General features: G+C 41.8%; 1 protein-coding gene across 1 annotated transcript in view; it reads right to left on the bottom strand.

Moving 5' to 3' along the window:
* Positions 1-3,438: 3,438 nt before the first annotated feature.
* The window catches only part of CCDC175 (coiled-coil domain containing 175), a 41,443-nt gene continuing 18,953 nt past the window's right edge, over positions 3,439-25,928 (bottom strand). Inside the window, exons 7-18 of the mRNA XM_087815589.1 lie at positions 23,094-23,175; positions 21,340-21,476; positions 19,348-19,458; positions 16,387-16,458; positions 15,200-15,335; positions 14,549-14,680; positions 11,120-11,258; positions 10,509-10,588; positions 9,015-9,167; positions 6,292-6,394; positions 4,823-4,866; positions 3,439-3,597 (exon numbers count right to left, since the gene is read on the bottom strand). Coding sequence (XP_087671715.1) covers positions 3,439-3,597; positions 4,823-4,866; positions 6,292-6,394; positions 9,015-9,167; positions 10,509-10,588; positions 11,120-11,258; positions 14,549-14,680; positions 15,200-15,335; positions 16,387-16,458; positions 19,348-19,458; positions 21,340-21,476; positions 23,094-23,175 — 1,348 coding nt within the window. The remainder of the gene's footprint in view (positions 3,598-4,822; positions 4,867-6,291; positions 6,395-9,014; positions 9,168-10,508; positions 10,589-11,119; positions 11,259-14,548; positions 14,681-15,199; positions 15,336-16,386; positions 16,459-19,347; positions 19,459-21,339; positions 21,477-23,093; positions 23,176-25,928) is intronic.

Raw genomic sequence — 25,928 nt, 5'->3', positions numbered from 1 at the left:
CTTTCTTTGTTGTCCTTTTCTGTAGGAATAAAAACAAAATTATGAACATATGTATCTCAGACAGGTTTGGGTGGTTATTAGTGTCCATTACAAGTCTAAGTTGCCTAAAGAATCTCTCAGTTGGACAGCTGTACAACTGGAAAGGGAGAGGCCTGAGGGGTCATGAACCTGATGAGCAGGGCTGTTCTTGTACTACTACACTTGGAGCCATTTTAAGTTATCTTCTCTAATGTCCTGTTTTAGCAGGAAAGTGTGGATGCAAAAAGGAGAAACCATGCAAGTAATTATGATCACAAGTCCTCACGGGCAAAGACTTTCAGGAATACTTAATACATATCTGCATTTTTAATTTGCATTCTGAAGAACAAGACTAGAACAGTTCATAGCAACTGTGGTTGCTAATTGCTAATGTTATTAAATATCTTGTTAAAACGTGGTTATTAAAAATACACAGAAACTACCCTTATCCTAGTTCAACTCTGTCTTGGCGTAGGTCCTTGCAGTGTATTACCACTCGCTGCTATAGTAATTGTTGTGCTAACCAGTGCTGGATAGGTAATTTAGTCAAAATATTTTCTTGATTAATTTGGGTCAACTGGTCAATTTAACTGTTACATTGTTACATATTTACCTAAAACCATTGGTTTGCAAGACTTGACTATACATTGGAGTCAGCTGGAGAGATTTCTAGAAACATTCCTGGGTCCCACCCTCAGAGATTCAGAGTGAATTGGTCTGGGGTGTAGGCTGAACGGAAAGACTTATAAAACCTCCTACAGGTGATTTTAACATTTGAGAACCACTGTCTAAGCTCTCTTCCTAGTGACGCCAGTGTTCCAGGAGCAGAAAAAAGTAGGCAGAAATCTAAGAGGCTAAGAGGGCAGAAATCTTCCTTGAGATTTCAGCTCCATTTCCAGTTCTTCAGAGACCTCTCCCGATTCCCTAACTAGGTCAAGTCTCCCTCTTAAAGTACTTACACCCCTGAAACCTGTGACACTGAAATTTTACATACATTTGTACAATACCTGATTCTCCCACTGTATCAGCGGTGGACAAACTACACCCGAGGGGCAGTTCCGCCACCGTGGCAGAGGTGAGCAGTTGCTACAGGGAACCTTTTATGGCTGGCAACGCCGAAAACATTGGCCCTTTAAAGTTTGCCGACCTTAGTAGGGGGCCGCGATTTCCATTGGGGCGGGGACTCGACCTGCTCTCATTCACTGCTGTAGCCCCACAGCCTAAGACAGTGCGTGGCGCAGAACAGGCACTCAGTAGAAACGGTCGAATGCAGTCTAGAGTTCACAGTGAACCACGGATGCAACGCAGACGCAGGCCGGCCAGGGGGAGGCGGACGGGCCGCTGCTGGGTCACGGGCACCTGCTTCAGGTGAGCGGGTGCCGGCCCCCAGCGCCAGCCGCCAGCGCGCACCTGCAGCCGGTCCTCTGCACCGCAGCCCTTCCCGCGTCCCCCTGCCTTTGAGCCTTCGCCCAACGCAAGCGAAGGCGACTGCCCGCCCTGCGGGCCCGCTCTGTGCCTCTGCTTTATTTCCTTTATTTCCATACTGCAATTCTCCGTTTTCCCCAGCCTATCGAGAAGACAGTCCTCAAGATACACGGGAAAGGGACTCTGCCATCAGTTAGTCAGTGAGCGTGGCTTTTCAATAGAGTCTGTTTAAATCTCCAACACAGAGTTCCATCAGGTTTCAGACAAAGAAACGGAAGATTCAGTGATGTGAAAATAGTGCGATGGACACTGAGAGACGATTTAGCTCTTAAAATTCCGCCTGAGCTCCAGCTGCTGGGGACGGCCCTGCCTTGCCCAGAAAACGCAAAGCGAAGCAAGGCCAAGCAGGGCCCACTATGCGCTTAAACCCAGGCAGTCTCACCGGCACCGGGAACACCCAAACAGCTTTTGTTTTAAATTTTTTATAATAATCTTTATTTTTATAACAGTTTTGGATTTACAGAAAAATTGCACCAATAGTGTAAAGAATTCAGGGAGGCCCACATGCTCTACACTCAGTTTCCCCTTGTTAACTTCTTACACTAAGTAGTATGGCCATTTATCACAACTAGTGAACCAGTAGCGATACAATAGTATTAACTAAAGTCCGGCTTTTCATTCAAATGGCTTCACTCATTTTCCCTTTAGATTCCTTGTTTTCAGTTTCAATGGGTTTAATGAATTCCAGTGACTTCTGCTCTAAATCATTTTTCCCTGCTTGCTTTAGCCTTGTGGTTCTTTCCCTAGTTTCCTAAGGTGGGAGTTTAGATTATTTTTACATTAATTCTCTTCTAATATATGCATTTTAATGCTATAAATTTCACTCTAAGCACTGCTTTCATTGCATCCCACGAACTTTGATAAATTGTGTTTTCATTTTCATTTAGTTCAAAATGCTTTATCTCTTAAGATGTCATCTTTGACCCATGACTTATTTAGGACTGTGTTGCTTAATTTCCAAACATCTGGGGATTTGCCAGCTGTCTTTCTGTTGTTCGATTCTGGTTTAAGTCCACTGTAATCTGAGAATATACTTTGCATGATTTCTTTTCTTTCCTTTTCATTTGTTACATACCCAAACAGCTTTTTGGGTGATAAGAAGGGGCTTACCCACAAAATGTTTCATCAGCTGCAAAAACATTATTTCTTCTGTCAGTGATACCCTCAGAAGGTTGATTTTTACCAACTATTGAAATGTTTTTTTAATTCTATTGCTTTTTCTCATTTTACTTTTATTCTATTCCATTTTACTTTATACAACCCACCTTTATAACTACTTATCTAGTGATGATGCTCTTCAGAATTAAACCTTAATAGCCTCTAATAAACCCATACACTTCCTGAGTGACATATTTTCATTTCACCCCTGCACTCTGTCCTCCTGCCTTCTCCGCGGCCTTCTCTACCTCCACCCTCCCACCTTATCAAGGGGCTCCCTCCTGACCCCCGGGACCTCTGGGCTGTACCTGTGCAAGGGCTCCCCTCCACTTCTCACTGCAGCCCGAACCTGGACAGGGCTCTAGCCAGATATTAGAGTAGGAATTAAGGATGAAGCTGATATTCCTCGGGAGAGACTGGGCTGCTCACTCATGAGGCAATCAACCCTGCTACATAGAATGTTTCCACATCTCAGAAGCCCCAGAGGGCATTGGAAAGTGTTTAAAATAAGAATTTAAAAAATCAGAAAGAAGTTGAGATTCAGTTATTTCAGAAACTCACTTAGGAAGAAGGGAGATTTGTCCGACACTGCAGCACTACGGCGCTCGACTCCACAAGTGATAATCAGTGTTCAGCTGAATGTCTGTGACATGGTTAGGGGTGGGCTACTGGGGATACCAAGTTATTTAGTGGGCACTCTTATTGGGGGGGCTTTTTTGATGTCACCAGCTACAGTAAAAAGCAGGAGGTTGTTTGTTACCCAAAGCTCTTGAGATTCTACTTACCAAGAACGTCCATTTTGGATAGAAAACGCAATTCTGCAAGATTCCCTTGTAACCAAATACTGATACGCTCAATTTTCTCATCTCTTTCATTCAGCTTTTGTACTAGATTTTTTATTTCTTGCAATGTCTCTTCACTACCGTTTACAAATTCCTAAAAAAAAAACAGTAGCATTTTTGAGTGTGTGAGTATCAATTGCAATAAAATAAAAAACATATTCTGTCCAGTGAATCATATCCCAAAAATAGATATGCAAAATTGGTATTAGTCATGCAAAATGAGTGTGTATACACAGCAAATTCCCAGAGCTCTATGAAAGATCTCAGGAAAATGGATTAGTAAATGAGATTTAATGCATTGATGACTGAACTCAAAAACGTTTTCAATGGTTAATTTTTTTATTGAGCTATAATTGACCTATAACATTACATTGGTTTCAGGTGTACAACATCATAATTCGATATTTGTATTATGTTGTGAAATGATTACAATAAATCTAGTTAACATAATCACCACACATAGTTACAGAATTTTTTTCTTGTGATGAGAACTTTCAAGGGCTACTCTTTTAATAACTTTCAAATACACACAATGCAGTAGTATTAAGTAGTCGCCATGTTGTACATTACATCCCCATGACTGGTTTTATAACAAAGTCTGCACCGTTTGACTCCTCCATCCATCTGACCTCCCGCCTCCAGCACTCCAAGCACGAGCCTGTCGTCTGCATCTAGGCGTGAACTCGTGTTCAGCTGGATAGGGCGGTGGTGGCGGCCCCGTGGAAAGCCACCGCACCTCCTGCAGCACAGGGTTGCAGAGGAGACTCGGCGAGGCTTGAAGTTTAAGAGAAAGGACTTTGGAATCAGGCCGGGTCTGAGTTTTAATTCCGAGTCAGTGCATTAAGTGGTCTTGGACAAGTTCCTTAAACTCTCTGAGTCTCAGCAGCTTCATCTGAAAAAGTCGTTACTAACGCTTTCCTTACCCAGTGTTTTAAAGGCTAAACAGGGATCATGTTAAACCCTAAATACTTAGGAAGCGGCAGCGGCAGGAGTTAAACTCGGGCTTGCCCGCCTCTGAAGGGACAGGGGACACTGCAAGGCTGGTAACACGCGGAGGTCAGCGCTGTGTGCTTGTCCTAAAACAGGGTGTTCAAACTGAGCTTGTAAAAAAATGGCATTCCCACTTTAACTGAAGTGGTAGAGCGGGAAGACAGTTTCCCGAAGGATTAGGGTTTCATAGTGACATTTGGCATAAAGGACACATTTTAGGATGTGACGGTCACACTAGTTCTGTGACACGCACACACGCAACCGGACGCGGTTGTCAGGTAAGTACTCTTAGAAATACGATACTTATGGAGGAAATACAAAAAACTCACCTTCATGGTGACCTGAAATTCTGCCCACAAATCCAAATAGCGTGCTAAAATAAAAATTTTCAAAATGCACAGGTTACTGAAACAATTTGGACAATTTTATAAAAGTAATGTTATTTGTTTGTGTCTCAAAAACTGTTTTATGTAAAAATGTCTACTCCCAAAATGACAGAAGAACTAGATTGGACTTGCCCTCCCACTGAAACAAGCAGCAAACTGGACAACGCCACGCATGCGAGTGAGCGGGTCTTCAGATGATGCCAGTCCCCACCTGATGAATTACCCCTGGATATCAAGCTGTCCCAGCTGAGGTCACAGGGAGCAGACCTGAGTTGCCTCCACCAAGCTCTGACCAAACCGGCAATTTGTGAGCAAAGAAAACAATGATTTGCAATATTTGTTATGCTACAACAGATCATTGGTTCAAGATGCTTCACAAAAGATGATATACATGTAGCCACAAAGCACATGAAAAGATACTTGATCAGAGTCATCAGGAAAATGCAAATTAAAACCACAATGCAATACCATTATGTAGCTATTAAAATGGCTAAAATATTAAGAATTTCAAGCGTTAAGTGTAGGTGAGGATGTGGAGTATCCTGCAGCTAATGGGATGAAAAATTTGTAGAACCACTTTGGCAAACTGTTTGGCAGTTTCTTATAAAGTTAAACATACACTAACCATATAACCCAGCAATTCCACTCCTCAGTATTTACCCCAAAAGAAATGAAAACAAATCTTTTCAGAAACACTTGCAAATAGCCCTGGCTGGGTGGCTCAGTTGGTTGGAGCAATGTCCCACACACCAAGAGGATGCAGGTTCGATCCCTGGTCAGGGCATATACGAGAGGCAACTGATTGACGTTCCTCTCTCACATCGATGTTTCTCTCTCTCTTCTTTCCTCTCTCTTTAAAAATCAATAAAAAACATATCCTTAGGTGAGGATTAAAAAATAATAATAAAAAACACTTGTAAATAAATAGTAATCCCAAACTGGAAATAATTCAAATGTCCTTCAGTTGGAAATTTAAAAATGTTATATCCATGTAATACAATACTGTACAGCTACAAAAGGAGCAAGCCAATGATACGTGCAACAGCATGGATGGATCTTTATAACAGTTTGCTGAGTGGAAGAAGCCAGGTACAAAAGTGTGCATGTTCCATCATTTCATTTATATCCAATCCTAGTGACAGAGAGAAGATCAATGGTTTCCAAGAACTGGAGGTGGGGTGGGACGCTACTACAAAGAGACATAAGGGAGATTTTCCAGGGAGGAAAATGTTCTATATTTGGTTTGTGGTGGTAGTGGTTACAGTGGAATGCACATTTATCGAAACTCACTGAACTTAAGACGGGTGCATTTATTGCATATGCAAATCAGTAAAATCTGACTTAAAATTTATTTAAACAAAAGAAAAACTTTGTATTTTATATGTAAAGATCACCCATGACACATTACTTACCGCAATGAGCCACCAGCTGCCAAGACAGGTCACTGGAGATGTGCACCATGGCTTCTCCTCCCTGTGTGTATTCCTCTGTCCTGCTCTTTATGTACACAATATACTGGAAATTAAAGGCATGTCACTGCTTTAGGCAGTCTCGTTACTCTAGGTTAGTTATTTGTGCAGTCATTCAGCAAACGTTTATTGATTCCTCCCTGGGCTACCAACTGTTCCAGGTTCAAGGGTAACAGTGGTGAACAGAGCCCTTGTCAAGCTCACATTCTTGTGAGGGAGATAAAGGATCCTACTTTCTAGCAAGCGTTTCAGCACCCAAATAAACACAGCATCTGAATATAATTTTACATAAAAAGAAATTAAAAGGTATTGTCTAAATGCATCACACACATACACAATGTTCCTTATGCAAAATGTGTGTGCAGTGGATGTCACAGGGCAGCAATGCTGCCTGACTAGAGGGGTTCCCCATAAGACCCCGGAGAGAAGGTTTACTGAGTCAGAAGGCCCCACAGAATTGCTCACTCGGGTCAAGTGTCTCATTGGGTTGGGTGACGGTGGCAGTGGTGGCTTGGTACTAAAGTCGTGGCTTTCTGTTCTGACCACCCAATACTCAGGAGCTCTAAAGTCTCTGGGAACTCAGAAAGGATGGGCTTGGGGATATAGACTTGGCACCGGTCCAGTTTCAGGAGAAAAATAGTAGATACTAGAAATTACTGATAAAAATCTAAGAAGCAGTGTCCACCATAGAAGGAGAGGGCATAGAGCTGTTTTTAAGCACATGGTACAGGGTCTCCTCATGCAGCCTTGACCTTGTGTCAGCCTTTGCATGGCTTGCTGGCAGATATTATAGTAAATAAACCAAATTCAAGTCCAAGTCATCAATCCTGCCTCTCCTTGAATGTGGATCACTGTTTGTGGACTTGCTTAGTTCAGTTGGCCTCCCATAGCTCTCAAATGTGTTACCACACTGAATTGTAATTACTCGTTTCTATGCCCATCTCCTCAGCCGGATGGTGGGCTTCCTAAGGGCCTGGGGCAGTGTCTGATTTGTCTCTGTAGTCACTGCACCTTCCCCAGGCAGGGTTCAGGACTCAGTGGGTGCTTGGGGGGGAGGTGTTGGGTGAAGGGATATAATCAGCAAAACAGAGTGTCAAGTGCGTAAGGGAAAAGCACAGGTCATCCAGGGGGTCAGGAGCTTTGGCGCTGAATCCAAAAGCAGAACTTTTGGAATCAGCCTTTCATACAGCCATTCACTTGCTCACTCGTTACCAAAATAGCAACAAAATTTCAATTATTTTAATAAATAACATATATCATCTTGCTAGGAAGACAACAGAGTGAAATATTTCTGTGAGTGGATGGAGTTCCTTACGAGTTTGGTTCAAGGACTAGAGGAAGAAAGATGTGCTCCATGCAGGTTACTGATGTGGTACCTGGGCTCTGTGGAGCACACCTCCCCTCTCAAAGTACCTGAGTACCTTTCATGCCATTTTAATTCTGCTCATGCTATTGGGAAAACTGCTGCCATTGAACTAATGACAGCAATTACCCAGAGAGGTAAAGGAATTCTTCTCTTCCTTAGAGTCTTATTGCTGTAGGACTGCTTTTATCTTCCCAACTAATAAAAAATGTAGAGCCTCAGTTTCCTCATCTGTAAAAGGGGAAGAATATATTATCCACATTATTAGGTTACTGTGATCACCAAAGGGGACCGAATCCTTCTTACAGGTGAGGAATTGTGCAAACACTTGGGCTACCCTGATACAGTTCCTGACCTAGAGGTCATTCTGGTTTACTGGGGAGAAGAGACACAGTCAGTACAAAACAGACAACCTAACTTTTAAAACAGGCAAAAGAACAAGCACTTTGCAAAGAAGGTAAATGCATGGCCCACAACATTTAGAATAGGTGCTTCATTGATCATCAGGAAAACGCAAATAAAAACCACAATGGGGCACCACTGCACGTCCTCCTGAACGGTTAGATTGAAAAAGACCAAGTTTCCGTGAGAATGTGAAACAGCCGGCGTTCTCACACATCACTGCCGGAGTGGCAATTATTGCTACCTCTTTGGGAGACTGGCGCTGGGCACTGAAGTAATCGATTATGCATCCCTATGGCTCCATGATCCCACCTGAGTGTACACCCAACAGAAATATGTACACGTGTGCACCAAAAGACATGTCCGAGAATGTCCACAGCAACACTATTTGTGAGAGCCCGCAGGAGAAGCTCTCTGCACCCCCATCGACAGGAGAGTGGGCGAGTGAGCTGCAGCAGGGTGACACAGTGGCACCCTCCGCAGACCCAGGGAGCACGAGGCCTCGCTGCGCTCAGCTGCAGGGGCGGCCTCGCAAGCACAGCGCTGAGCAGGAGCGCGCAGCAGCATCTTATTCAGAAAATAGAAATTCCATACGGAGGATGTTCGAAAACAGGCAAAACCAGCTCAAAGTGTTAGAAGTCAGCATGGCGGTGCCCTCGTGAGGAGGCCAGTGACGGGAAGGGACGTAGAGGATATCTGGGTCCCAGTAATGCTTTGTTTCTCCATCTGGGTGCTGGTCACCCAGGTGTGTTCACTGAGCTCTACACTTATGATTTGGGCACTTTTCTGTACGTACTTTAAGCTTCATTTAAAAACTTTTAAGAGCTATTCTCTCATAACTATTACAGGTCTAGGCGATGCACCAAAACCGCTGTGCAAACTGAAGTGCTTTTGAACTAACCTCTTTTAACCGTCTGTTTTCCAGGAGTATGGCTTCTGCTATTAGGTCATGTGTGTAGATTTCATTTTCCAAGTTCTTTAGAATTTCAAAATGACTTTTGGTTTTATTGCTTTCTTGATCTTGTAATTGTTGTAATTCTTGCTTCAATTTATCCTGCTCAGACATAAAGCCCACAGTTATCCCAGAGTATTCAATGAGCAGGACACCCATGGATTAGACTGCCTGGACCCCGTTCAGAGAGGAGCCCTAATTAATCCCTGAACCACTGGCAGAGGCTATGGACACCTGTCTTTAGAAAACTTTATATTAAATTCAAAAGCTGATTCATGGAAGTTTCTTCATGGACTCTGGGAAGCAGGTCCGTGGACCCAAGGTAAGTTGTTGAGACAATTTCACAAAATACAATATATGTTAACATATGAGCAACTGTCTGGCAAAAGTGGGGAAAAGGAGAGTGAAACTTGTCGAGGATTTTCAGGGATGATTTCATATTTCTTGAAGGAAAATAATATTACTTTATGGATTTTTCAGAATTTTCCTACTGTTTTCCCAACTGAATCTCTATAGTTACTATACTATTATAAGTCACATAATCTTTATGCATTTCATAATCATTGTAGCAGCATCTTATTAACAAAATAGAATTGTATATGTGGTATTCTCACTTATAATTTCCCCTTTATATTTCTCTATACCCATAACATGTTGAAAATTACTTTTTGAATCAGTGCATCTCAAAAAATGGAATGTTTCCATTATTAATGAAGCAACTCCACATACATGTTTACCATTAGCTATTGATTATAAATTGTTTTAAAAGATAGTAAACATCTCTTTACCTGTTCCCATTTCATCCACTCCCTCCCTACCCTGCAACCTCTGACCACTTACCCTTTCCTTCATGGGAATTTACCAGAGTAACAGATCAGAAAGGAACCTTGGAAAGCATAATCCAGTCTCTACCTTATAAATAAGGAAACAGGCTGCCCAATGGTTTTCCTATGGTGACATGCTAGTTGCTTCTAGAGTCCCTGTCTCCCTCTGTTTACATATACATACAGACACTTATACACACACATATACATATCTATGTATGTTGTGACTAAAACTTCAAAACATTAGTATTAAAAGGGTAAGTTTAGCCTGGGCTGGGCATGGCTCAGCGGTTGAGCATTGACCTCGGACCCAGGAGATGGCGGTTTGACTCCCGGTCAGGGCACACGCCCGGGTTTTGGACTCCATCCCCAACGGGGGGCCTGAAGGAAGCAGCCGATCAATGACTCATCATTGATGTTTCTCTCTCTCCCTCTCCCTTCCTCTCTCTGAAATCAATATATGTGTGTGTGTGTGTGTGTGTGTGTGTGTGTGTTTGTAAAGGGTCAGTTTAATCAATGTGGAGTTCCCAGAGACGCCAACGGTGCCAGGTAAGTATTACTGTGCGCATACACCAGCATTCTAGCAAAAGAAAGAAGAATGAACGTGTGGACTCTTTACCATGTTGTTCAAGTATCTTGAAAAGTCTCTTGTCATTTGAGAAATATAATCGTTCAGTAAATTCTGTTCCTGCTTTTGTGCTATAAAAAAGAGAGAGAGAGAAAATATAATGTTCTCTGGCTTGAAAAAACATTCATCAAAATAAACACCAACCTGGTTTTAAAAGTCAAATACTATGGTTTATAACAAAACCCAGCAGTCAGGTGCTCCCCAGTGCTGCCTCCACCCCGTGTCTGACTCCTAAAGCTAAAGTCAGAGCTTAACTCACGTTAAGAAAGAGAAAGAAATCTCTACATGGTAGTAGATCAAGAAGTTGATTCTGCCTTTACCAAGTACAGAGAGAAAGCACATAACATACTTGTTACTAATTCTTAATTTTAAACAATCTTTAGAGAAGAAAAAGTTGGCAGCAGCAATAGTAAGGTTTTGTGATGCAGAGGAGAGGAAATGCGTAGATAAGAGAGCGAAACCCTAGAAAACAGAGAGCTAAAGGCGGTGGGGGAAGCTGGAGGGTTTCACCCTTGCTTTGACCGGTGACCCGCCTGGGTGAGAAAACAGCAGTGAAATCCTTAGCTGGGCTTGAGGCCAGTCACTAAGTGCTTCGTATGTACCTGTGAGAATACTGTTGAGCTCCTCAAGCTCTCTGTGTTTGCTCTTACAGGCTTCTTCTGCCACCTGAAGGAGGGGGAGGCACTTGACTAGTTCATCTTCTTTTATTTTGGTACTTTCCACTTCCTTAACAAATTTTTCCTTTAAAGAAAGTAAAGCTGACTGTGAGGCATGATTTTGGAGAACTGACATCACACTGTGGAGTAGGATATAATTTCTTTGAGGGAGACAGCCCTCTCTCGGTACTCTCCTATCCTGAGGTGCATAGCAAGGTATATGGCACATACTAGATATTTTTACAATATTTGCTGGCTGGCTTGCCGACTCTCTGGCAATCTATAAACTAAGGAGATGAGATTCAATGGCTTTCCAAACATCCTTTCGGTTTTAGAGCTCTATTGCTACCATTCTGCTAATGCTACCTTGTGTCTACCCCCAGATCGTTTGAGGGATTTGTCTTGGTTGATCATATTTTATGAAAACAAACAAAAAACAACAACCAGGCAGCAAGACAGAATATACACAATTTCTAAGAAATGTGCATGCAAGTAAGAAATGGGAATAGGGTAGCAATAACTGGGCGAATAGTACTACTACAACAAACGGGTGCAAAGCGCCCAAAGCAAACACGAGTTTATGAAGCCTGCTTAATTATTCAAACTCAGGTCCTGGTTAGCTTCAAATGGAGTAATAGTTGAACCTTTTTTAGAAAGTCAGGCTGGGTTTAAAACGGCGACGAAGGTGGAGACAGCCAGCCACATTCGCTATCCATTCTCCTGTCCTTGGCTAGCACGGCTCTGGAGTCTCAGCGGAGCATATGGCTCTGGCTCAAGTGATTTCTCTGCTTCCCTTGCAGGTGGGTGTGGCCAACAAGTTTGTGAGCAGGATTGGTTTGTGCCACTTCTGGGTCTTGTCCCTGTAACAAGGAGGGGTATGCGCCCCTTTGGCCCTTTGCTCCTTCCCCCGGCTGCCCCCAGAGAATAAGAATGGGAGCTCCCACCTGGGCCCACAGCATTAGCCTCATGCCGAGCGTGGCAGAGCTGCCCTCCCGGCCCTGGGCTGCTCTCCTTTGGCTCAGACCGAGAAGGAGAGGTACATGTCTCCCTTGCGGTAATGGCCACCCCAGCGGGTCTTCTCAACTGGATACAAAGGCTCTTAAGATTTGAATAGGCCACACTTGACCCAGTTTACTCTTAAAAACTTTCACTTTTATTTTTATCCAAGTTGTATTTGCACATAATTTGAAGAAAACCACGAGTGCCAGCAGGGCAGCCAGAGGCACACTCCCCCAGCAGGAGGTGCCCTAGAACACAGCCCACCAGAGGCCAGTGCCTTTTGACCCCACCAAAATAACTCAGATGTGAGAGAAAGAGACCCACACAAGTGGGTGCGATAGCCCCACGTCCGGATAGGACCTAACATCTCTTGGGCACACCTTCTATGTCCCCACAAGGGACATGCCCACTTAAAAGAGGCACCAAACCCAGGAAAGGCCAATGCCATGGTTTCCCGCCAGTTCGTCCCCCAGTCAAGATGCAGCTACACAAGCTATGCTACCTGATCATACAACCGACAGTGCATCTGTATCAGGCCACTAGGGCAAGAAGCCAAGTTCAGCCAAGGTCAATTTCACAATAAAGGAGAGAGGCTTGCAACACATCGTGTTTATGTCCACTGTGTTTTGGCATCTCTTTGATACAGCAACTTGTTCACACCCTAATTAACACAGTGATACGCTGGCCTGATATGCCCCCTTCCAAATTGCCATTAAAATCCTTATAAATAAACTTAGAAATAAAAACATACACAAAACACCATAATTTAAAAATATCACAGTGCAGAATCAGGAGAAACTTTCTCCAGACTGCAGTGTTAAAAACCTCAATGGGGTGTTACCTATATTATGTTCTCTACAAAAGAGCCGCCTGGGGCGGGAGGGGGCGGTAAAGAGGTACTGAGTGCACTGATTCATTCCCGTCATCTGCACTCTCCCCCATTCCGCTCCAGCCCCGCTGCCCCCTCGCTACTCCTCAGATGGGACAGCCCTGCCTCGGGGCCTTCATGCTCAACGGGCCCTCCGCCCAGACCCGGTCTGCAGGCCTCTGCACCGCATGCTCCCGCGTCCCCTGCGGGCCTGGAGCCCTCTAAGATGGTCCTACTCAGAAAGCAACGCGCAACACATCCCGCACTCCCACGCACCCGCTCCGCCCACAGCCCGGCTTTCCTTTCCTCTATAGCCTTTTGCACCATCAGATACATGACCTGTTCTCCCCGTTCATCTTGTTTCTTTTCAGTCTCCCCCCACTGGGCTGTAAGCGCCATAAAGGCCAAGCTCTGCTGTTTTCTTAGTTTCTGTTTTCCTTCTGCTTTGCTGTTGTTGAGCATCTAGAATACCCGGCACCCAGATGTGGTTCCACCCACAGAGAAACGCTTCCCACCACTGCTCTCCCTTCTGTTTCCTCTAGTTTTGCACCGTTTTGTCGTGCGATCTCTTTCCCTGTTTGTCCCCTGCCTCGTGCCATCACCTCTCGCCATCCCGCCCTCCCTCTGAGGGCGCTTCGCTGCCCGCATACACCCCGCAGCGCTGATCTTCCCGGGCGCCTCCCTGAGGTCTTATTCTTTAATTCACAAAAGAATGTTTGAGCCCAGTTTTCATCTGTTCCGGGGGCATTTTCCGGAGTGTTCTTCATTTGCTGGAACCTTCTGCTCCGCCTTTCATTTGTTTTGCCTGCGTGTTGTTGTGTGGAAGGCGGGTCTGCTGCTTTGCTGTCATTCGCAGCAGAGACAAGTGGCTCTCCTTGGATCTGTTGTCTGCAGAGGGTTCTGGAAGGGGCGGCGGGGAGTGCGTACGTGCGGGGAGGAGGAGCGGGCTTGGACCAAGTAAGATCTAAGTTTTGAAATGTAAAGGCTCCCTACCCCTTTGCTACAGCAAGGGCCTGCTGCCTTCAAAGAAAAACCCTGTTTGGTGTAGCCGGTGCCTCTTTCCCCCTTTCAACCAAAGCGAGTCAGGAAGGCTTCTACCAGACCATCTCTCCTCTCCTCGGCTTCTCTACCAATGGGGTCTCCATGAAACACACCCTTGCTTTCAAGGTCATGCCATGGCCTTGAAAAGGTGTATTTTGTGTTGTTTCCGGACACCTGCCACCTCTGGGCCCCCTGGGTAATTTCTGTCCCCTTTCCTTCACCTCCCCCAGCATCCGAGTTCTAGTCTCTCCCAGGGCAGCTCTTGGCGGTTCCCAAGTCAGCACAAAAATATTTCTTGTTGCTCTATTTCCTTTTTAGGACAAGAAGAAAGATTCAGAAAGAAATTTTAACCTTGTTCATACTAAAAGATTTATTTTACATTGAATTAATTAGAGGAGCATGAAATATACCCTTCTCCCCTGCATATAGCCATCTACAATTATTCTTAGATGTAAAATAAAACTTACCTCATACTTGGTCAAGTCTTCAATTAACAGTTTTTCCTTAACGATAAAGTTCGTCTCCACATGTTTTAATTCTAATGTAACTTCGTCAATTTGTGCCAAATAGTCAACGATCTCTTTTTTCCTAAAACTGGTCTAATTAGAAAAAAAGAGAGAATTTGTCATCTGTCTTACAGCAGTCATCTTTGTCTTTTCCAACAGCCAGGTAGATTAATATCTCTTTCCATAAGATTTGGCTCGGATTTCAGGTTATTATTTCTCAGCAACCAGTTAGAAGGGTTTTTTTCCCCTTCAGAGATTAATTTCTTCACCCAACAATATAAGTGACACGATGGAAGGTGGGCAGAGGGTGAAATATGGAAGCTAAATAAATGGTGTTTTGTTGTTTTATTTTTAGAGATAAATTCCTGAAAAATGATCACACTTCTGATCACAGGCTTCAAAAGCGTATCCTGGAGAGGACTGCTATTTCATTTGCTAAACTCTTTTAGTTAATACACAGCAAATGGATATGTTTCTTAGGAAAGTTACACAACTCACCCTACACACAAAGTCAGCAGAAAGGAAAACACCTTTTCATTAAATTGAATCTCGAAGGAGAATTACTGATATGCACTACAGGGGGCCGGCACTAAGTCTGTTGAGTTCCCTTACCTCGTCTAGTAACTGCTGGCGTCTAGATTCTACAGCCTCAATTTTATCCATAACTTCTTGTAAGTTGCTTCTTATCCTGCCCAGCCAACGTGTACGTTTCTTTAGCAAACAAGCTATTTTCCACTGAGTTATAATACTAGAGATTAGAACAGAAAGCATCATCATTAAATTGACGTAACAGTCTACTAAAAAGGTGAACGAATGCCAGACAAAAAAGGTTCTACGATTACACAAAATTGTTTGTGCTACTGGTGGTGCAGACTGCACATTAGAGGAAAAATAAGACAAAACACTGACTGCCTCAATCCCAGATCTGCAAGTTGCTTCACAGTAAGAAGCTGTGAGGGCCCATCCAATAGGGCAGCGGACAAACCACGCTAGGCCGCTCGCCTCCTCTCGGGGAAGGACAAAGCTGGGACAGGTTGAGGGGCAGGTGGAAAACAGAGGGACCCAGGCAGAAGAGTGATGGAATTACCTAAATGACCCAAAGTGCTAATAAGAGATTTCAAGCTTCTAGGTTCTCAAATTTTTCTCTCTACCACAACATAAAAAAGCTACATAATTGGGGGTGAAAATGTGCAATAAATCATATTAATACCAGTGACAAACAACAACAATAATAAAAGAGAGCTAAGTTTTCCCAAGTGCTTCCTAGGTGCCAGGTGCTTATCTAAATACTTTACATGGATCATCTCATTTACTATGACAAGGCGGAGCTACTTTCATTCCCCACTTTATGGGATGGGAGCAGAGGGATTATTAAATAACTGAGCCGCGGGAACGGCCTAGTTAGAGGCAGAGCAATCGAAGTCGCCCATCTGCTGAGCTTGTACCCCAACCACTGTCTTCTGTCCCTGTGCATCACCTCCCCTGCTGTTCACACGGAGACCTGGATGTACAAGAGGCATTACACAAATCTTGGCAATTTTACTTTTACTCTTTTGTGACTTCACTCCATTGAAATGGAAAACTTTGATTCTGTTCAATGCAAAATTATACATACATATATATATATACACACACACATACATATGCACACACACACATATGTAAAACACATCTAGATCTGAGAGAACTCACACAATTTAACTTGTACTCTGATTTCCTCCCCACTTTGAGGGCACTGTTCATTCAGATAACATATAACATACACTATTTATAACACAAAGGAAACTTGTTTTCTTTACCATCTCTGAGTTTCTCTTTCCAGGTTTTCATTCAGGATTCTTACGTTCTTCCGATAGACTTCCTTTGTTGCTCTAAAAACATGAAAAAATATATTGGATTTGGCATTTGTGGGAGCTGTGAGAATATATAAAACTTTATGTATAATTCTTGTGCGCGATAAGGTTACTGCCTAGTTGGGAGACAAAACAAGCCTTGTGAAACAACTGAAGGCCTTGGTGGCTGACCAGTAGAAAGACAATTACAATTCTGTGCACGCACGAACTGACTGCAAGTGTTGGGGTGGATGTCCAAGGATGGAGAACAGGTTCTGGGGAGGAAGCTGAGGAAAGGTTAATGGGGGTTCATGTTTACTAGGAGGAACATGGATTCCCAGAACAGACGGGCAGTCTCGCCAAGGAAAGGGCGTCATCATTTGCAAAGACACAGGGGAAGGAACAGCAAGTCAGGGCCTTGTGACAGAGACAGGCTCGTTGCATACTGAGGACATGAAGGGGAATAACACCGTGACATAGAAGGAGTTAGAGTCAACAAACTGGTGAGGAACTCTGAATTCTTTTTTTTAAAAATATATCTTTATTGATTTCAGAGAGAGGAAGGGGGGGGGAGAGAGAGGGAGAGATATCAGTGATGAGAGAGTCATTGATCGGCTGCCTCCTGCACGCCCCCGACTGGGGATCAAGCCCGCAACCCGGGCATGTGCCCTGACCGGGAATTGAACCCCAATCGCCTGGATCCTAGGTCAATGCTCAACCGCTGAGCCACACTCGGCCGGGCAGAACTGTGACTTCTAGGTTGAGTTATGACTTGATGAAATGTTTAATTCAGAAAGTCAATAGAAATTCTTGAACTAGGGGTAAACAGTAATTAAGGATGAAAGATTTTTCTGGCGAATCTAAAATGGATGAAAATGTGAAGACTCTAACATAGATATTAGAAGCCTTTGTTACATTTATTCCTCTATTAGGTGCTTCATGCACGGTGATGAATGGAAGGCCACATAAATAAAATGTGACTTTATATCTTTTTAGAAGATAGAAAAGTTCATAAGTGAAACTTAGAATATGAAATGCTGTTAAATCAACTAGAAACACACTGCTCATGTTTTTTTCTCTATTTGAAATCGTAGCTTGGGCTCTCAACTTCTCACCTAAATCTAATACCTGCCCCTGGAACTGCAGGGTTCTTCACAGTTTGCCCCAACGTTACTGATTTTATATATTTACATAGTTAATTTAATCCACAAAGGAGCTGACCACTTTAAAATAAAGCAACAGCGATATTAAAAACAATCCTTGATGGATACCAATATCGGGCCACAAACTCGGTGCTGAGCTTCCTGGTGGCCAGAGTAACGATGACAGGATAATTCACTTAAAATCTGTACTATTCACGAGGAAAATAAACCCCCGGCCAACCCAGTTCTACTTTCCTGCTCTTTATGGTGAAGGGTTTATAGTTTCCTTTCGGGGGCTCGCATGATGAGAAATAGATGTTTAAAAGTATTGTTTAACAATATACGGACACGCAATCAGAAAGCTACCCTCCCTGCCTTGTTCTGCATTTCTGTGGCACGTGTCAAATTTTCATCACCAGCCATCTTAGTTTTCTATAAGTTGGCCTCTGTGGTGTCCGATATTCAAGCTGTTTCTCTCTCTCTGTGTGGTGATACTATTCCCCATTTGAAAGGCAAACAAAAAAAAAATCTGTCTTGCTTTTAAAGGTCTAGTTAAAGTTTTAAATCTTTATATAGCAAAGAACTCCTTGGCTTCACTTTCTCTCACCCTTCTCTGGTTGTTTCTTTATAATTCACACTGTCATTCATAGACGATTCGTTAGTTATTGCATGTGTGTTAGTTTTGATCGTGTGCCCAACTAAAGCATAAGTTCCTCTGTGCCTAGTGTTAGTGAGAGTGTAAAATTATAGTACTATCTACATAGGGCATTTTGATAATAATTATAAAAATAAAAACCACACAGCCCTCTTTGATCCAGTAATTCAACTTTTAGGACTTATTATAAAGTCACATCGGTGGGCAGAGATATGTTAATATTAACTTTGAAAATTGTTTGTAATATAGGAAACAGAAAAGCAAAAACAAATGTCCATCAATAGAGTACTGGTTCAATAAAATACAGTACAATCTGCAAAAAAATACTATGCAGTTAGAGAAGAGAATGTAGAGAGAGGTCCTGTATATATGATTATTTTCTTTATTTTGAAATAGCTTCAAACTCAACAGGTAAGTGTAAAAATCAGTACCAAGAACTCCTATATACCTTTCACCAACTTCTCCAAGTGTTGCCATTTGACTATGGTTTATCATGCTCTCCAATATAATTTTCCAGCTTTATTGAGATATAACTGACATATAACATTGTGTAAGTCACCTAGATATAATTTCAAGTGGAAAAATCCAATTACAAAGGAGTACAACCCAGGTTTTGGGTAAATAAATATACCCATACATATATACATTTATAATAAATACATATATTAGAAAGCATGTATAGCAAACCGTTAACAGTGATTATCTCTGTGGAGAGATTAGGTAACTTCTACTCCCTAAGTTACACATTTCTATATTTGAATTTTAAAATCAGGTATAGGCATTACTTTTCTAATCAGAAAAATTAAAATAGAAATTAAAATGATTTAGAATGGTGGAAATAAACATCACAGGGGGTCAGAGCTGCCATAATGTTTGGGCACATTCTTATCACTGGACCCCTAACTCATCCAGTCCCAGGCCTCGCAGCTTGTATAGAACTCAGACCTGTCTATCCTTCCAATGAAAGATTCACTGACGATGACTTTTCAGGACTGTAAAACGATGAGAGCTAATTATAAACCTCCTTTTCTATAGTATATTAGAAATCGACATAGATTTGTTGTTACTATTTATTAAAAAGTAAATGCAGAGAAGAATGAAGATTAAAAATTTCAAAGGCAAGAAACATACCGATGAAGTTCAGTAAGTGTGACAAGTCCTTCTTCCATGTTTTTGATGTCTACTTTTCTTTGTGATAGGAACTTTTCTTTCTGAGCAATAAATGTCAGTTGTTTATGATTTCTGCCATGAAAAAAAAAACAACACACAGAGCTATCATATGTTAAAGGTTTAAATAATCATTTTGAAATCCTTAGCAAGAAGAAAATATGCCATCACAAAAATTTCCAAAGTAGTTTGGAAAGTTCAGTTCATAAACTATTTACCCAATGAATTTTCCCAATGAATCAGTAAAAATAGAAACAAAGTCTTCCTGCTTGTGGTGGCTAAATCTAAATGTATGAAAATTCCCAAGCTATGAAAAGAACACTAACTACAATAGGAACCATAAAACAATAAGAACATCTCTCCAGCACCTTATCCCTCTGAGTGGGTGTCTCTCCTACTACATTTATCGCTTCTGCCACATTCTTTTGTGAAAGGTAAAAAGGGTCAGTCAGACCGATTTTGAATACTGGCTCTACCTCTTCCCAGGAGTGAGACTTGAAAAGAAACTTTACCTCCTAGTGAGCCTCCGTTTCCCCATCCATAAAGTGGGGATTACAATACCCATCTCGCCTGGTATAGGGCTTAAATGAGATGTAAGCATTTTATAAAAAGTGGTTATTTTTTTTTTTGGCTCTAACTTGCAGAAAGAATAATAGGAAGATTATGGTTTTGTTCACATTTCCAACATTGATAAGAACGTACTTGAAACAAATTATTTTATCTAAATGTCTTGTCGTCTTCAAAACTACTGTGGACTAAATTGTGTCGGCCACAAATCCGCGTGTTGAAGCCCTGCCCGCCAGCGCGATGGTATCTGAAGCCGGGGACCTTGGGGGGAGGTCAGGTGTAGACGAGGTCGTGAGGGTGGGGCCCTCAGGAAGAGGTTCGTGCCCTGAATAAGAGGAGACCCTAGGGTTCTCCTTCTGTCTCTCTCCATGTGAGGACACCATGAGAAAGCGGGAGGGAGCTCTCGCAAGAATCTGACCCTGCTGCATCCTGGTCTGGGACAGCCAGGCTCCAGAACCGTGAGAAATAAATTTCTGTTGTTTAAACCACCCAGTTTACGGGATTTTGTTATGGCAGCCCAAGCTGAAGAAGACACGAACCAGTAACAGTGGTAAACGCTTTAGCGTTACCATTATTTGTCATCAGTACATTTTATGTTTCAAATTGATAACTTAGTATTGACCTGAGGAAGCTTTTTGCCTGAAGAATATTAACAGCATTCTTCTCAGTAGGCCGTTCAACGAGATGAGATAAAATGACTGCAACAACTCGCTGCAGCTTAAGTGCAACAACAGTGACCGTAAGCCCAGCTGGGATGTTTCGGAAGGGTCATTCTAGGGAAAGGGAGGGAGACGAGACAGAGGCGGGGAAGCAGAAAGTGGGAAGAGCCCTTAAGGGGAAGAAAGCCACCCCAAAGGGGCGGAGAGGGTGAAAAGAATGGAGTGGGAGAAGAGGGAAGGGTATATCCGAGAAATATCTGGGAGGTGGAGCTGACAAGCCGTGGTGCTTACAGGGAGTCCACCGAGCGGTGAAAGACAGCGGTTTCCTTGAACAGTCCCCCAGCCTCGGCGTCAGAGGAGTGTCAGTGACCAAACCCTTCTCGGGGACAGGGCGTACACGTCAGAGCCAGTTTCCGACGGAGGCGGACCTCGCGGTTTCTCTAGATTGCTTTGTGGAGTCAAAGTATGACTGTGCTTTGAAGGATCTGATTTAGAAGTCAAAATAATGCGCTGGAGGTTTATGAATTCGATCTGGCCCACATGAGGGAAGTTTTTCTCGGTATTATAGAGACAGATTAGGAGCGTGTTTATTTACTATTAGGTGATGAATGTTATATCGTTGTCAATGGATTTTAAAACCATGACAGGTGGAGTTAACGGTCTGCAGCAAGGAAAGCACCCCCTGGCCGCGACATGCTGGCTCACGTGCGGATCAGAGACGGAAACATACTCATCCTGCAGCTTCTTCTTCTGCGCAAAAACCTGCTCTTCCTCCTGTAGGACAATCTTATACTGTCTGCTAAGAGTGTGCAGTTTGTCCTGTAGAGTTTTGTTCTCTAAGTGAGCTTTGTGCAGCATTTCAGCCACCTAGAAGAAAAAGGCGACAAAGGGACTGAAGGCGAGGGCTTCATTCACAGTGCCTTCGAGGGGAGCCGGGGTCGGGTGGGCGCCTCTCCAGAGCTGAGCATATTGCTTAGCACACGGGGGCTATGCCACAAGTGGTGAGCGCCTTAATTCTAGATCAAATGTGCAGTTACACATTTGGGGGCCTCTTCTGTAAGTTAGGACAGAAGTGTAGAAAGGCAGTAAACACTGATGCAAAGCCACAGAGTAATAATTCGTATTGAAATAGTATTGGGATTAATAAGCTGGGATCGTTCAGCTTATGGCGCATTTCTTTTTTCCAGAAGATAAACTACACTGGGAGAGTAAAGTATAATATCACCAGAAATTCTTGCTCAAAACCTCTTTGACTGGATATTATGCTTGCTCCTTGTTAAGTTTTCTATTTAAGGTTCTGTTAGTGTTCTGAAGGAGGTAAAAACTTCGTGTTTGGATGTCTCTATTGAATTGCTTCTAATGAGGTGGAAAAGATAGATTTAGCATCAGTGGAGGGCTAAATGGTGCAAAATAACCTTCTGGCTGAGGATTGCTAAAATAGCCGGATGAAAAAAAATTTTTAAGTGTTGAATAATTAACAAGATCATGAGGAATTACTAGGCCTACTTCTACAGGAAAGCAAGAATCCACAGTGGCAAATCCAGCACTGAAAAGTCTTTTTACCCTTAGGACATGTACAGATATGGAAGAAACCACTTGAAAACTGAGCTTTGGTTTTCTTACATGACAAGGGGGACAAAAGTCAACACTTAGAGCTAATCCAGGTGCAGAGTGTGATAAACCTCCCATCGCGTCAGTCTGGGATCCCAAAGAGCTTCACCCTCTGGCAGAGGGTGAATCAGAAGCTAACGAGCCATGGTCCGTGATCACAAAGAAACCTGAAGGCAGGTTAAGGTGTCTTAGGACTGGTGTATTTGTGTGTGTGTGTGTGTGTGTGTACAAATAAATTGGGTCATATTATATGTACTGTTTTATATTATATTTGTTATATCATAAGCTCTGACATTTAATCAAGGCACTTCTGTTAAGCTTTAATTGTATTGTCTAATTGTTCGACTATCATAATAAGTGCTTCATTGAATATCTTGTGGATAAATCTTGGCTTACACCCATGACTATTGACTTAAGACATCACATTTCTTACAACCTAAGTTTTAAAATGTCTAGCAAATTCTCCTGGGGGCTAAATCAGACTCAAATATTTCACTAGCATTATTCAGTGCACTGCAGGTTGCTACACTTCACGGGTACCACACAACAGCAAGGAGCTCTTAGTTTTTCTAATTAATTCATATGAAAAATGTCTATTAGTCATGGATATTCCTAATGTTAAATAACCATGCCCACACGAAAAGTTATCAAGAAAATAATTCATCTTCACGTGGACAATCTTTGCTCTTTTATGTATACTTAAAGTAGTCTGGAGGGAATAAAGTCTTTGAATCAATTACTGTGAATGATCATGATTATTATAAGTTAATAAAAAATCTACTTTTGGAAAATTTCAAATTTATCACATTTAAAATATTAACTAAAAAATAAAATCTAATTATAATCTAAAAATCATCATTTCTGTCTTCCTACCTCCTTTATCTTCATCAAGAATTCATTTTTTTCAATATTAGACATATCTTCCAGTTTGATCTTGCTCTTCTTAAAAAAATCTCTATGAACAAAGGAAGCCAAACAAATTCATATTAAGACATGTTTTTCAACAAAGCCATGTTACTCTATGTAACATATTTACTTATATATTCATTATCATAGATAAAAGATTTTACTTTTTTGAACTGATGAATTAATGCTGTACTATTCTATTCAATGATTTAAAAAGCAACTATTGAATACCTGTACTTTGTAGGTGTTGCAGGTACTAGAGAAACAGCACAAGCAAAGGACCTGCTCTCATAAAGATTGCACCGTAGTTGGAGTAGTCAGAACATAAGCAAGTTATCAATCAATCAATCAATCAATCAATAATATATTTGAGATAGTGTTAAGTGCTCCAGAGAACACAAAGAAGGGGAAAGGGTAGAGAAATCCTGAGAGCAAGGATGCTACTTCAGACCGGACAGGCCTCTTGGAAGGCCTGGTGAAACGCCTGAACAATGAGAAGGAGCCAGACACGTGCTGACCTGAAGGTGATAATATCCTGAGGCAGGAACAAGCTTGGCGTGTTTTTACAAAGAGAGGAGTGTGAGAAAGCGAGAGAGGTAGACAGAGGCTCGGTTATATAAGGTCCTGAGGGTAAGGGAGAATTTCAGATTTTATTCTGAAGGAAACTACGAAAGGATTTTCAGAGCAGAGGAGTGACATGAACTGATCTGCATCTTGTAAAGATGACTCTGGCTACTTAGTGGAGAAAGACACTAGTATAGGAAGACAAACCATGAAGAAGGCAATGGCAGGGATCCAAAAGAGTGAATGGTGGAGATGATGAGAAACAGCTGAATTCAGGATATATTTTCAAGACGAAGGCAACGGGACATGCTTATGGATTTGGCTGGAGATAGAGTTGGGTTAGGGTTAGGCAGTGACAAAAACACGAATGGTAGATGACTTCTGTGTTTTTGGTTGTATTGATTAGGTAAATCAATAAGACTGAAGGAAGACCTGTTTCAAGGAGGTGGGGAATTAAGATTCTGTTTAGGACACGTTATATTTGAGATATCTCATAGATATCCTCCAAATGGAAAGGTAAAATGAGGCTTAGAGTACATGCATTTAGAGGTCAGGCTGGATATATAAATTTGAGAGTCACTGGGATAGAGGAGGAATTTAAAGTCACGAGATTGCATGAAATTATGTATGGAGAGTGCAAGTGCAGAATAGCGAAGAGCTGAGAACTCCAACATTTTAAAGTCAGAAAGAACTGGAACAAGTGAACAGTCCTGAGAAGGAGCAGTTTAGTGAGTGAAATGAGAGAATGTGAAGAAAATATTTCCAGAAGGTTGAAGTGATTATCTGTGTCACATTCTGTTAAGAATCCAAAAACTTTAAGGAATAGACTAGATCCCTAGTGTTTGGCAGGATGGAGGTCATTAGCAACCTTGCCAATTTTGAAACCATTTCAACCCTTTTAAAAAGCATCTATAATTTTCATAGTCTCCCACACTGTAATGGTAATATACATTCTCTGTCACAAATTGGATGCCATTTATATACAACATTTACTTTCCAATTCCCCACTTCCTGTGTGTTAAAAACCAGCTAAATAGCAATTTAGAAAGGCAGGCACTGAGTCACCTTCATTCTGCAAACACATCATGCTGAATATCAATAATAACAAAAAACAAGGATTAAACTATAAACCTCCCATGGACATCAGAGCTATTCTTAACTGTCTACACATAGAATTTAAACTCAGCATTGTGTGATTTTTGTTTTTTTCCTTAATATTTTGACCTCAAAATAAGTAACAAGCTTGCAGGTTAAAGATTTCATGGGGTGAAAATTAAGGCTTATGGGTTAATAGGAAGATGAGTTGTGCAAATTATTTTAGTTTCTTGTATAATTTATTCTTAAAGAATCTTATAAAACAACACTGATTTTTCAAACCCACCAAACACGAACTAGGCTACCTCTCCCCACCTCCCCAGGAAGAGGAAATGAATCAAGTGAGAACATGAAAAGAATGCAGAGAATTTTTTTTTAATTTGCCAAGTAAAAAAGAGTAAAGTTTTATTAATAAAAAGGGGGTAACCTACATCCTCAATCACCAAATTAATCAAAAGCACTTTTCCTTAGTGAGAGATTCCAATGGAATGGAAACTCTTAAAAAGCTGGGATTAAAAAAAAAAAATGAGCCATTATAAATGGCAGACCTATGAATTCCCATTTTCTTCCTGAAAAGATATTTAAAACAATTTAGCTAACATGAAGAATGCTTATAAATAAAACTTCATCAGTGTAGTAAGATTTTTTAATCATAACTCCTAGAACTAATCTAAGAGCTAATGTGTATCTTCCACGATGAGTCTTTAACATATAGGAACTGAAACTATTGAATCATTTTCGGAGAAAAAGATTTTTTACTCTGAGTTTGAACTGTAGTAATGCATGAGTTTTCCCATTTTAAATCTGGTACTGAGTGCAAAGACTACTGCCTATTGTGTGGACCAATGATGATGATTTATTGCTGTACTGGGCAACTGTTTTAATAGACATAATTTTAATCACAATACATTAAAATCTTTGTGTGTACAAATGAGCCATATTATAATGTGATTCCACGTGTGAAGTTACTTGTCTTTTGCAGAATCTGCTCAGTTCACAATTTGAATTTATTTATTTATTTACTTATTTATTTATTTACTTAATGTCTTTATTTTCAGAGAGAGGAAGGGAGAGGGAGAGACAGAAACATCAATGATGAGAGAGTCACTGATCGGCTGCCCCCTACACGTCCCTGCTGGGGAT

Source organism: Miniopterus natalensis, chromosome 1 (assembly GCF_054644295.1).
Source record: "Miniopterus natalensis isolate mMinNat1 chromosome 1, mMinNat1.hap1, whole genome shotgun sequence".
NCBI classification, from domain to species: Eukaryota; Metazoa; Chordata; class Mammalia; order Chiroptera; family Miniopteridae; genus Miniopterus; species Miniopterus natalensis.
The sequence above is the reverse complement of the archived record's forward strand: the minus strand, read 5'-3'. Positions and strand labels throughout refer to the sequence as shown.